At 37.4% G+C, this 14,554-nt stretch overlaps 1 protein-coding gene across 3 annotated transcripts in view; it reads left to right on the forward strand.

The window, feature by feature from the left end:
* The window catches only part of LOC125231590, a 95,799-nt gene that overhangs the window by 15,940 nt on the left and 65,305 nt on the right, over positions 1-14,554 (forward strand). For all 3 annotated transcript variants that reach the window (XM_048137047.1, XM_048137046.1, XM_048137048.1), the window contains exons 2-3: positions 3,391-3,603; positions 9,648-9,800. In XM_048137047.1, coding sequence (XP_047993004.1) covers positions 3,391-3,603; positions 9,648-9,800 — 366 coding nt within the window. The remainder of the gene's footprint in view (positions 1-3,390; positions 3,604-9,647; positions 9,801-14,554) is intronic.

Below are 14,554 nucleotides of genomic sequence, written 5' to 3' on the forward strand. Positions count from 1 at the left end.
TTCTTTAATTTTTAAAATTTCCAAAACAGCAAATGATAAAATAATATGCAAATTATTTTCGTTTCGAACGAGTGGTTCAAGTAAATGAGTGTGTTTCGCGCTAACGGCGAGGCACTTTAGCAGAGCAAATTGTAAAGATCGAAATCGACGGCGTTTGCACTCGCGAAAGATGTTGATGGATTTCTCGAATGCAATCATGGAAGTACTTTCACTGGCCCCTCTGCCCCCCCCAGAGGCCGGCGGCTTCGTCCCTGCAGTACGCAACTTATGTAACACTGCAATTCTGTTGAAACCGTTTCGGAGTTGTTAGTAAACCGTCACTTCATTAACTTTGCCCCGCTGAAACGACTCCATGGCGCTTCAAGTGCGAATTGCTTCTTTTATGATGAGCTCCGTGGCTATTCAAGTAAAGTGAAATACGCAGAGTGTTCTTAATAATTATAATTGCTTACATAGAACTATTATGATAAAGATAAAAGATAAAAGATAAAAGACATTTATTCATGACGATCACATAACATGTACGGACATGTACAGACATCAAACATAAAATGGCAAAGAACAAAATGACATAAAAGTGTTCATCACGAAATGGACCCAACTCAGCATGATGTAATCTCTTAGAGATTTATGGTTTAAGTAAATCAACTACGGGTCTTGGCCTACGACCTAACACGAACCCACATCAGTAGCCGATTTGTTCCTAGAAAGTCCTTACGTCATTAGTCTACCAATTGAATGCAACTATGATTGTTTAAATTAAAAATACCTACCTCAAATGGTATTATATCCTTTACTTAAAGCTTTGAGGTACCTTTATTCACCTTAATGTTCAGATATGAAAACTAGAACTAGTTACGTAATTAAGTAATCAAATAATCAATGTAATCATTTTTAAATTGTAGGATTATAGAAGATAATAATTTGAATGTATTTTCGAATGGTAATCAAACCATGGCTAGCTGAACTCAGTGGTAGCGACCGGAAAGTGTTGCTTCACGCAAGACTAATCGATTTTAAACAATGGTTTTTATTAAATTATTATTCAATGTTTTTTCATTGCCATCAGTATCGATGATTAATATTGCATATTCGTAGAATTGCACTGGTTATTGTACTATTTTGTGTATGAATTAATCGTGTCCCAGCGGACGTAGCAACGAAAATAGGGTAACCTCATCGGTGACACGCCTAATTCGGTGAAACAACCAAAAATCGTTTTTCGGAATAGTGCTTCAAAGCTTGTATCACCGAATTAGGCGTGTCACCGAATGAGGCGCGTTTACCCTAGCATGTAAATTCAATTCATTGTGTATCAGTGACGACGAGTAATCAGGTGGGACACGCAATGTACTCGTGTGTAATGTGTATTGCAGTGAAAACTATGTTGGCAATGACCAGACCTGAAAAATAAGTTGAACAAGTAAAATGTACCCAGTAAAAAACTCTCCATTTTACGGGAGAAATTGGTTACTAAAAAATTCAAATATGTATTTTTAGGACTGGAGAAAGGAAGGGGAGGCCTTTGCCCAGCAGTGGGACACCATATAGGCTAATAAAAAAAGTATTTTAACCCCCGACGTAAAAACGACGGTGTGTTATAAGTTTGACGTGTCTGTCTGTGTGTGTGTGTCTGTCTGTGGCATCGTAGCTCCCGAACGGATGAACCGATTTAGACTTTTTTTTTGTTTGAAAGCTGTATTAGCCATGTTTGGTGGATATCGGTCCAAAATGTCGGTGGTTTTTTCAAAATTTATTTTATTTCAAGTGTCGTTCAGATGCTATCATCAAGGCCTAATATCATAAATTAAATATAACAAGATCATACCATCCCATACATTAAAATGCGACCGCCTACGAACGCGCTTACACTCTACCACACATAGATGGCGCCACAAAAAAATGCCTTGTTGCCTCCGATTATTTGTAGATTGGCATTAAGTGTCAATTCCGAGCCGTAAATCTATGTCAAAAGTGACACTTAACGCCATCTACAAGTATAATCGAAAGCTACAAGACATTTTTTTTGTGGCGCCATCTATGTGTGGTGGAGTGTAAGCGCAGTCTAAGGCGGTCGCATTTTAATGTATGGGATGGTATGATCTTGTTATATTTAATCTATGCTAATATTATTATTGAAATCATAGAGCTAAACCGAGGACAACCCGACGACCAGGGAAATAGACATGATGACCTAAAGAGTACCGGGGGAACCTTGACTAATGGAACCCTAAAAAGATATGTCTTTAATAAAACCTTCCTAAATGGCAGTAATTACTCCCGTTTATCGTCTTCGTGTCATTCCTATTTCGTGCATACATTTATAGGCATTTAGTGGCCGTATTTTTATGTCGGTAATAATAAATGATATAATTACCTGTGACCTAATGCTAGCCCCGCCTAATTCAACAGATAAGTTAATTAATGAAGGGTGATAAAGAAAATAATTACTCAATTCCCATTGCCGTCTTCTAGTTGGTTGGAAAAATGATTGCTTTAGAGTTATACATAGAGGACTATCTTTGTCACCCGTGACACATGTTTTAAGGAACCCTCTGCAGTATCAAACTATCAACACGGTTGCTTGTTATGACCTATTGAGTCGATGAGTGTATGAATCCCACACACACCAGGGGGGTTACCATGACGTACTAAAGACGTACAGTTTAGGTTGAGAGAAAGGGACACAGCTATAGCAGTTACATAGCTCCGTCCCTCTCTCTCAACCTAAACTGAACGGCTTTAGCACGTCATGGTAACTCCCCTGGTGTATGTTCTCCCCGTAAGATGATTATGATAAGAATGATAACGACTATTCATCTGATATTCTAAAAGAAATTCTAATAAAAAAATCTGTAATGACCACATTGCACATGAAGCAAATGATCTTGACCCCGACAGGAAAGTGACCACTATTTTAAACCCAAATTAATTTTAGGTGCAAGTATGAGAATATATTGAATATTAGGCGTACCTAGGTAGTTTCATCCATCATTCATGCGATGGGTGCTATAGGATAGGTAACTAAAGCTGTACCTACTTTAGGTACTTCTCATAAAGTAACTTTTCCAAAGAGTAACGGACTTCGTTTCTTTTTCAGTCCTTGAAATTGGAGTATCCTCCTCCTCCTATATATCGTTTCCCTTTCTTTGACATAATGATTGAAAGTAATGATTGCTGGATTATCATTAGTCATAATTCTGAAACGGTTAACTTTATCTTTAAATAGGTTTAGGCTAGGTTTGTTTTATGGAAATGTGGCAAAGTTACGCGTTTCTGAGAAAAACCAAATTCTGACTAAGGAAAATGTGGACTAACGATACATTATAACTTAAGACTTTATGGGAACGAACACCCATTTGATTCACAGTATACGTTTGCATGTTACAGGCATACAGACAGCGGCAGTCGTCGTCGGTGCAGATCGCGCGGATCGCTGCGCTGACGGTGGTGGCTGCCTCCTTCATCCTGGGCTCCTTCATCCTGGCCTCCAGCTGGATCTCGGCCCGCGCCTCGTGCCATCAGCTGGAACAGCTGGACGCTATGCTCGACAAGGAACTGGCCCTCGAAGGCAGAGCATACGGGAATGATGCTCTTGTGGCGGTGAGTTTTTATAGAGTTGTCACTGTTAACTTAGTTGTATTACTAGGATAGTGGTGTTTGGTAATAAATGACACATTCGTAGATGATACAATGTCCAAAGTACTATAAGCGTAAATTTAGGAAGAAACCAGAGCATTTGAGGAAAATAACTTGTCTTAAAAATTTCCATATACCTAGTGGACCTCGTTTCTTTTTAAGTTCTTAGAATTGGATATTCTTACCTAATCCTTAGATTTGACTCACAGTATTGCTACAAGTGTAGGTACATATTGGTAGTTAATTTATTACCAAATCTGATAAAAACAAGATATTTGCAAAAAGTATAATAAACATAACTTCAATTGATGCCAAACATTTACTCGAAGGACTGATAATTCCGGCTTTTAGACAGATGTCACCATTGTATAAAAAATACTAGGTATAAACCGTGACTAATTCGTGTGTCTCGTTTTTGTTGTGTTTTGTACACAAAAGTGGGATGTGCTGATTGTGCCGGCAAACACAGACAAGCAATCTCGTTTAGCTTAGTCGTCAGCCTTGAAAGTCGCCGCTTACGAGCTTTTTAGGACGCCTCATATCGCATTATCCACAGACCACTCGCGGCATTGCAGAGATTCGTTCTGTGTCAACGAGTCTTGTTATTGTACAGGGATTATTTACTTTTTATGCCGGTAATGTTATGTTTGCCGGAGTGGTTATGTAATAGTTGCGAGTCTGTCACACTCGCAACTCACAAGCCAGAAGGTACACATTAAACCAGCGCTGTGATTGCTACACGGAGATGCTCACTCGCAGCACCATTCGACAACGCAGCGACTAGTTTACCTTGAATAAGTTCTCGAGTGTTACGCAAAGATGCGATTCGAAGCATAGTTTTTTGATGTATAACTTCCATTGATGCTGGTGCAAAACGATAAAAGGTTAATTATTTAAATTAGCACTACCTACACCACCATTAAGGATAACCGTACCGTTGTTTACCTATGCAAAATCTAATAGACTAGATTCAGTATATCCTATAAACCAGGCAGTATTCTACCTGTTCTATATGCAATAGGTTTTTGCTTTAAATGCGCCGGTTCTGCATAATGTATGTGAATTGTCCGACATTGTCGTTTTCCTGGTGAGGGTTTTGAAGTCACCATTAGATTGCACACAAACAAGTGGAATGACTGCGCGTGAGAATAAAGACAGAGCAAGATTTAACGATGTTAAGATGTTTCGAAACTAAATTTGGGCATCACACTACTTTCATTTCCAGTTTTGGTATCCAAATTAGCCATCAATAGTAAATAAATGTAGGTAACTACTTCTTAGGTACCTATTTCCGAGTTGGTAACTTGCAATCACGGCATTATCCTTTACATTCGTTTTATAGGAATATATTAAATGTGCATCAGAGTAAAAGGTACCGACCAGTACCTGTTCCTAAGATTGCATCATCAGTGCCGGGTGCAGTGAAGTTAGTCAAAGGTCATGTCAACTACTAATGAGCTTTTATGGGATTAATACTACGGGTTATTATTATGTCTGACTTCATGCCGGCGACATTGCAGCGAAAGTTGCGCCGGCTGGCCGTTGAACCCAGGTCGCCAATCGCGGATGCATCTTAGTCTCCGGCAAACAATCTTGTGCATTTCGAATATAGCACTTGCGTGTAAACCTCCGCGTGAAAGTGTAATTATTTATATTTATCACATACGTTCATTTGAAAGGCGACGAAAGACGGAGCGCAAATACAATCTACATGATTCCTTAAGATGTCAAGAGTTGTTAACATGTTACCTACTGTAAGGTTTGTACGGCACATTGAAATCAAACTGAAGAACATAGAACATGTCATAGCAACATAATTATATTTTCTCAGTGAATGTTATCATTATATTTCTTTGAAAAGCGGATTCTATAATGATTGTCTACGAGGGACAGTTATTCACCTAACAAGAAACTGTGCTCATTCACTCCTTTTGTAAAACCAGTTATGGCCCGCATTTACTAGCATAAAGTGTCTCTGTCGTTACAGTTATCCGTGCATAGATTAATATTGTTTTCGTATTTTAAAAGAGTGGCCAGACTTTCTTTTCTTTGTGTATTGTTCACAAGTCACCTACGATGTAAGCGCTCATACTTACTGACATGCTAAGATTGAAGAAGATAAGGCTGGACAATCATGCCACTGCTTTTCGTTATTTTTGGGCCCTGACGTCAATGCCATGGATGCGATTTTAAATAAAAGAGTTTTTAATTTATGTTGAGTAATTCTGCCCGTCAAGATGTCAAGTCTCTTTAGATTGAGGATCAACTTAGTAAAAAAAGTTAACTTAGTTATTTTTCAGTTTTGCAGCAATTTAACAATTTTGCCTTCTAAACATTTTATTAAATGGTACTAGAGTCTGTTCGGAAATAGAAGAGTCGTGGAATGCCTTGGTCCCCATACATTTCACGACTCTTCTCTTTTCGAACAGACTCTAATATATACACATATCATGTAACTGTATACCTTTACAGTTTAAAATGTAGCAGACCCATATTTTTACACCGTATAAAATTATATAAACATTAGACAGCCATGAAGTCCTTGATTGATCCATAGTGCTATGTTATTGCGTAGTAATCTACTATCAGCGCTGGATGGTTAGAGGGTTTGAAAACCTAGTCGTAAAGTACGAACGGAGCCAAGTAGGTACCTTCTTAGATAATTGTGTACATCACCAAATATTACGTATAATCTCTTTCAGCCAAATAGGTACACTAATATAGGTGTGTAGGTATTTATATCATTTTAATAGCAAATTTTTCACGAGAATAACTCGAAAAGGTATTTAATTTCAAGCATTGAGATATTTTCTACCATCATAATAATATTCGCTGAATTTTTTGGGTGCCAAATTGAAAAACGTAAACAAAGCGTAGACTTTTCACGGCCGATCGATTGTTCAGTTTAATTTACACAAGCAATGAAGGTTGTCATGTTTAGAATAGGTATAAACAGCGCATTTGACAATTCCATCTTCGAAAACAAAGTACGAATTGGAATGTCATGATGTTATTAACGTTCGTAGGTAGGATTGCGAGCGGAAGCAGTCGATTTTCCGCGCCCGCGCACTACAATGATCTTCAGTCACATCCGTCCACGTCCCATCGCGATGCAGTCATCTGACTAATTAATGACTAGCTCAAGCACTAACCGTTGGTCAAATGATGGAGTAGCCTGCAATGATACGATCACGGAACACCAGTAAACTTGTGCGTGGCGGGTAATTAAAAATAGAAGAATCATGCTCTGTGACTATGTGCAAATGGCGTTTCTTGTTCATGTTTTTAACTGTGTCGCCAGTTATTAAAACACGCCAGTAAAGAGGCACAGGGAAGTGCCTACAAAAACGACTTCAAATAAACAATGCTTAAAACATAGCATAGTAGTATATTGAAATACGTAATTATTTTTAATATGTGCTCATTTTTTTCTTTTTTTTTGAGTGCTCTGAGATTATGATGAAGCTTGTTACAAATTATTAGAATCATCGCAATTTAGTTTCAACATACTGTGAGTCAGTAACATTTCAAAAAGGTCGCTACCATCTATTTAACTGTTTAACTAGTTTTATAACTTTACCTGTCCTTTGTGATTTTGCTTTTACTTACGTTTCTCCATTTAATTATATGAACTTTGGAAATATGTAATTAACTTTTAAAATTACATATTTTATATCGCCAACTTTTAAGTGTTAGTGGGATACGTAAATATTATTAACTAAATAATTTAGTTTACCTCTAGTTCGTAAAATTTGTATTTATGTCGGGATGTCGACCTATGTTTAGTTTTTGAGTAAATCTGGTCAATAAACTCTTTTAGTCAATACAATTTCTTCTGGTTTATACACGCTACAACTACCTGCCTTTAATTCTTATGTAATAGATATTAATTAAGATATTTCAGGGATTTTAGTAGCACCTACATACATATAATGAAAATAGTTACTTATAATTAGGTACATATAAGTTTTAATTGATACGTGGTCAGAGGTACTGTTTGTAAGCCTACGTCTAGAAAACATCGATGTTATCTTAAAGTTTCTCTCCAATCTCCAACGGGGCAATTTCCTTGTTATCACGCAACTCTAGGCAGACGACAGCGGCTAAACGCCTTAAATGTTTCGCAAATCCAGTAAAAGTGTTGTGGGCGTAGTGCACAATGCGACAATAGTGCCAGCAACGTAATCGCTGTTTTCTATCGGTTCGGTTGCGGTGTCGCGCTCGGCTGCCTCCTCGTCAACGTTCGTCACTTCATTTTCACACTGTTTAGCCCGTTCTGCGAACAGAAAGTTAATACTTACCTAAGTACTTTTTATGTAGTTATACCTAGATCATAAATTGCGTCGATGTCGGTGAGACGAAGTTGACGTCCTAGTGAGGATTGGTGGGATACTGCTGAAGAAGCACGATGTTCGTAGGTCATCATTAATTTACGATCCTCAGTGGGATCTTTTGTCCCCTAAGTTCCCACAACGACAATATGACTTTTCGCATCGTGTTTATAATTATTGTTAAAACCGACGAGGCCGCGCGACCTTGCACTTTTCCTATGGATGTTTTTTCAAACGCTTTGCATGATTGCGTTGTCGGCTCCAGTGATTACCAGTGAGAACAAACAGTCGTCATGAACAATGACTAAGCTCTATGTAGGCAGATACATATTTCTGTGTGCGCATTGAGCTACTAATACCTAAGTACAAATAACCAACTGCATTTTAAAACGTTCCTTGCTATATACCTAAACCAATGTAGGTAAGTAGGTATTATGCGGGTTTATTATGCCAAAGTATTCGCCATCTTGCGACGACCATTTTGATGTTTATTGCGCTAAAAGTGAACGGGCTTGTGGCCAATGGTTTTGCTTCATAATGTTGGTAAAGTTTCATTACGAGTATTTGAGAAAAACTTGGGTTTGGTTTCGTAAATCAATTATGGGTTATTGTACTCACGTTGACTTTGAAAAGTGTTTATATCAATAGAAAAAAATCAGGTAATATTTGTTTCAATTTCATTAGGCTTAATAATTTGAAAGAAGCAAAGATAATTACAGTGGAAATACTTATTGTTATCGTATATAGGTACTTTACATACAAATTAGAAAATGTGGCTTAGCTCGGGGATCGTATAGTAGTAGTAATAAATAAAATCATCAATATCAGACACCTGAAAATAGCAGTACCTAATCGAAACAATCGATGTAGAAACGAGTTGTCAGGTACTCGCTCCAATTAAGGTTCCTACTCAGATGAGCAGATTCCGCAATACTCCCTCCGAAATCGCGCCAAAACCTGTTAACTGGCTCTTCGATACTCGCTTGAGTTGTTTCCACATTTGGATTTGGACATGATAGTACGAGCAAGATGAAATATTCATTTGAAGGTCTTAATAATATTTGTCTTCGTGTAAATTGCTGTATTATTTCTTAGGGTTACATTAAATTAGAATTTAGTTTTCGGATTCGGAAGACGTAACTTGTTAAGGAATTATTATACCAAACAAATAAATCAAAAATACACAAATGTTACCTAGTTCTAAAAGAATGGAATTTAATAAACGAAAGCACGAAACGAGAATGACGAGATATACTTTTTGTCTGCGACTCCTGGAATGTGTTACCGGCGCTGAGCATTTTTATGTTGTCACATTAAAGATTTAATGAAATAGCAGCAGGATACGAACATTACATTGAAACCACTTTATTGTACTAATAGAACCTAACTAGTAGGATATGTCTTCCCGTTATACCATATACTTGAACTAGTCTTTCAGTAATTTAACCCTCTGCCAAAAACCTTCCATAAAGTAGGTACAAAATATCGTACAGAATTGTATTCTCAAATCTGCTCAACTTTTAGTGCCACTTTTAGAGATTAGCAGAAAACAAAATTAATTTTAACATACATTGACGGGTTGATGTCTTGTTTGAACCCATATTCATAGTCGAATTCTAGGGCACCCATGGAAGGACCTTTTCCTTCTTAATTTAATATTATATTTGTTTGTTATAGGACGAGCCCCTGCCGATCGCCAATGCGCACGCGTTACACGGTGTCCCACCAGCCGTCTCCACGGCCGAGGCGCCGCGCGCTCCCACCGCCAGCCAGACTAAGGAGGACGCGCTTAACCAAGCAGAGTCCAAAGTAGATGAAGACAAACTACAGGTACTTAGCTTTCAATTTTATTTATGACAATGGTAGCTGTTGACAGGTCGTGTACGGAGTTCCACCCGTAGCCTCCACGGCCGAGCCACAAGGAAATCCAAATTGCAGGTACTTAGCTCTCAGTCCAAAGTAGATAAAGATAAACTGCAGGAACTTGAATTTCAGTGTTTATGACAACGGTTAGCTGCCGATCAACTAGGGTAGGCGTTGTCTTCCACCCGCAACCTCCACAGCTGAGCTGCAAGGAGGAGGCGCTCAACCGAGTCGAGTCCAAAGTAGACGAGGATACTGCATGTACTGAGCTTTTAATGTTAATCGTACCTAGCTGTCGATCAACAAGCAAGCGGTGTGCATAGTTCCACCCACCCGGAACTTGCACGGCCGAGTCACAAGACGCGCTCAACCAAGGCCAGAGTCCAAAGTAGCTTTTTTTTGACGCACGATGTGAGGGACTCGCCGTTTCTTTCCCCTCCCCGAGCGAGAGTCCAAAGTAGCTGCAAATAAAATATGTACCTTTCAATGTTGATAACAATTATAGTAGCTGTCGAACAACAAGCGCAGGCGGTGCAAGGCATCCTGCCACCGACCTCGACCGCGGCCGACGTGCCCCCAACACGCAATGTCATTGTTTTTTTGTTTTTATTTTTATATCAATAACAATATAATACTCGTAAATCGGTAGTCAGTTTGCAGTCGACCGTGAAAAACTTAAAAATATTTATCGTTATTGCCTATTTAAACGATACTTAGAGGAACAGTAAAACAAATTTTAAGTACCCATCTTTTTTCGCGATAGTCTCTGATACATGTTTGATTTGAGCGGAAGAGAAGCTAATAACGAAGTACGAGTACCTACGAGTAGGTATATTCATGTTTCGCAGTAGGGTCTTTGACTGCCTGCGGCATTTGCAATATGTGAATATAGTGTAGTAAATATCATCAGAACCGCGCTCATAAACTTCGAAATAAGCTAGGAGTAATTTGTCCTGTTAATATCGCTTAGCAACTATACTTAAGTTATTAAATTCGATGCGAACGGCAAGTATGAATGATACCTCAATCATAATTTAGGGCAGGCAGGGCAGTTATAAGCTTTTATGTGTTCTTATTACGTTTTATCAAGGTACTTATTTTGTACTAACTGTACCAGTACGTGTACCTTCAATGTCCGCTTAAAAAACTCGGCTGAGACGTCAGTCACGTTTAGTTCAAGACTAACTTAGAATAAGATAACATGCATCACTGGCATAAGCCAATTTGTATGGATTGGTGTACGGGTTCTATAGTGGTCTGTCCGAATAACTTTAAAGAAAACATTAACTGTATCAGAAACACACTATTATTTTTTATTTACACGACACGAATAACTTGGTTAGGCTATCTGACTAAGTAAAACACACGTGCAGCGTTATTGAATAAACCTCGCGTAAGCCAAGTGAAGGGCGTTTAATCTCGCCAGAAGGAAAGTCTGTTTGAAGCACTTAATAGCCCGAGCTGAGTGCGCCTAGCCTCCACAAGGGAGCACACATGTATAGTGGAAAATAGTCACTTTGAGGATAAAGGCTTCTTTAAAGAGGAAAAGGGCCTGCCACTTCTTCATAAGAAATGGAAACCTCATTTTCCTTATGCCGGCTTAGCCGAAGTGACTATCGTTCACGCTCTTTGACTAAACGTAACTGGCTCTGTCGCACCAATAGGAAGAGCGATAGAGATAAATTACCATACGCTACGTGAAAGATTCACTTCGGTAAGGCCGGCTGGATATTGATATCGTGAAAAATATATTGTACACAATTTGATGAATGAACCATAGACACGTTGGCTCGACTTTTCCAGATTTTTTATTATTAAGTATAAGAATTCATATAACGGTTCATATAAGAATTCATATAGCATATAACGGTTACAACAGTTTACCTAAAAAAATCAAATGATTCTTATGAAATACTCTTTAAAAACATAATTGTATTGGATATATGTACCTATATTTAATCGATACAAAATGAGGTCTACGTGTAAACGTATAAGTAAAACGGCTTGTCATTTTCACGCAGCCACTTTTGTCTAAAGATTGCTCTGGGTATTCACATTTACTTTAAAATGATACGGTAACCCTCACACAATACTTAGTTATTTGAAATAAAATAGTGTGTGTGTAATTCTTTATTTATGCGGAACATCACATGAAATCAATAAATTGATATTTTTAAACAAACATGTTTATGTAATACATAAATGTAATACATAAATTTTATCGGTTATGGTATATTGTTCTGATTTAAATACCTACTGTTCAAATGAAAATATTTCGTGTTTGCGACATAAATTTGTTTTGTAAAAATGTTTTGACAAGAGTTCCAAAAATAACCATTTCAGTGAAATAACCTTTCGGTGATTATAATTGAAGGTGCATGGCGTCAAAAATATTACTTACACATTTTGAAAACATTAGTAATTATCTCCACAAAAACAGTCCCATTTATTCATCAAAAGAAATAATAAAAAAAAATATACGTCCACAGCGCAGGCTTCGTCATATAACAGAGTGTTCATCCACGAAACCTTATCGTCAAAAACAGTTCTAAATTATTCCGTGCTATATATACTTTCATGACCTTGGTCGGCCCACCGTATGAAATTTTGCGGTTACCCTATATTATTGAGACTTACACTGGATCATGTTCAACTTTATCTGTATTGAGAATTGCAATTGTGAAGCCAGCTGTGATATCGAGATCATATTGTGAATAACAATAACCATACCTATTATTGGAATTCGATTACGCACAGATGTTCATGTAACAAGGCGGCTAAGTAAATCCTCTATAACTACTAGAGGAGCCGTTAATATTCGGTATGCCACCTATTCGGCCACTTTGCCGAATATCAGATACTCTGCAAAATATTCGGTATGAAGGTTGTGAAATATGAAACCTTTTATTTGAGCGTTTATTGATTTAGAAAAAAAAAAATCTGTAGATACCTAACTAATTAACTACATTCACTAGTGCTGTTAACAAAAATAGTTACCTATTTGTTTTACAAGGAGGCAAAGTTGTTGTTTAACCACACGTGCCAATATTTATACCCGAGCAAGAGAAAGATTCCAATACATATTGAATAGAGAGTGTAGTGGGTGGTTAAGAATGTAGAATCCTGCACGTTGCGAGTTTAAAAAAAATTTCACCTCACCACTGGTAAAGACTCTCTTTGCTATTCGAAAACAGATAGCAAAATTGCATTTTATCCACAAGAGTGCAAAGTAATTTCATACAAATTTTAACTTGATGTCCAAAGCTGGCTGTTGGAATTTTCGCACTAATGATGATTTTTAATGATAAATGTTATATACGTTGATGAATTTGGTTAAGTTTGATGTATTATAGTTAATATTTTCATAGTGTTGGTGTGGTGAACTCGCTACGCTCGTGGTTCAATATTGGAATCTGTCGCTTGCTCGGGTATTAATTTTGGCACGTGCGGTTAAACAACTACTTTGCCCCCTTGTAAAACAAATAACTATTGCCACAGAGTGAAACAAATAGAAAAATGATGCCTTATATTCGGTCGCCGTATTCGGCTGAGAGTCAGGCCAGTATTCGGTATTCGGCCAAAACTATTCCAGACATCTCTAGTAACTATTGCTTTGTACTCGTTAGTTGTTTGAGTGTGCAATGAAGCGCAGTGATGTGTGATGTCACAGCCGCAGCTTTCACTCGCCCGGTGGGAGTCACTTGTCAGTCATTTTTATTGCTTTGCGGCTGCAACACTTCAGTATAACCACATTATAACCAGCATATAACTCTGTAGTATAGTTAATCAAAATGAGGTATGTTTTTAAGGGAAAAACTTATTCAAATCGATATAGACTTACAGCAGCTTTGGTTTAAGCCTTGATAATATGTATAATATTGAAATGCATACATACTCAACAGAATAGCAAAAAATAGTAATATATACACATTATTAAAAACATATAGCAATTGTATCATGCAAGATTAAAGACCAGTAAAACGAAACAAAAATAGGGACTAAAATCATCCTGAGTAGGGTGCAAAAGACGTAGGTATTTTATCATTGATTATTCCGGAATATGTACGTGTATCAAAATTTCACAAGCTTCCAAACCAATATGTAAAGAATGAAATAGACTTACTGTTTCCTTATTTGTGTCGCTTTACTTCAAAACTGGGTAAATCCATTCTGCTATATTCTGCTATAAGGTTCAGATCATATTATATTTTTTATATATTTAACCTTAAAGCAGAATGGATTTACTCAGGTTTGAAGTTAAGCGACACATTTTTGAGTTACAACTTTAGTGAAAGAACTAAGTAATCAACTAGGTAATATGTATTACCCACGTTCAGTAAGCGAAGAGAATAGCCCAATCCGTATCGCAGTTGCACTGCGTGAAAGTGCCTATCGTTTTATTACGTACCGAGCCAAAATTGACCAATTTTAAGCAATATCTACACGATTTCATATTCACTTAATGGGGCTTGACACTAAACCTGTCACGCAAGTAGCTTAATGGAAAGAAAGTAATGATTTCAATTTTATATATTGTTTTAATGATACGACATTATATGATGTTATGTTAAAAAAGTCTTAATTAACAAGGTCTAACCAGATTGATGCACTCATATATTTTTAATATATCTTGCCAACTCATTCTTTATGACATAATTTTTAAGAAAAAAAAACTGTCGCCTTTCGGGTTCTGGTGAAAGTTACTTGCGAATGTTGGATTA

This window comes from Leguminivora glycinivorella, chromosome 12 (assembly GCF_023078275.1).
Source record: "Leguminivora glycinivorella isolate SPB_JAAS2020 chromosome 12, LegGlyc_1.1, whole genome shotgun sequence".
Taxonomy (NCBI): Eukaryota; Metazoa; Arthropoda; class Insecta; order Lepidoptera; family Tortricidae; genus Leguminivora; species Leguminivora glycinivorella.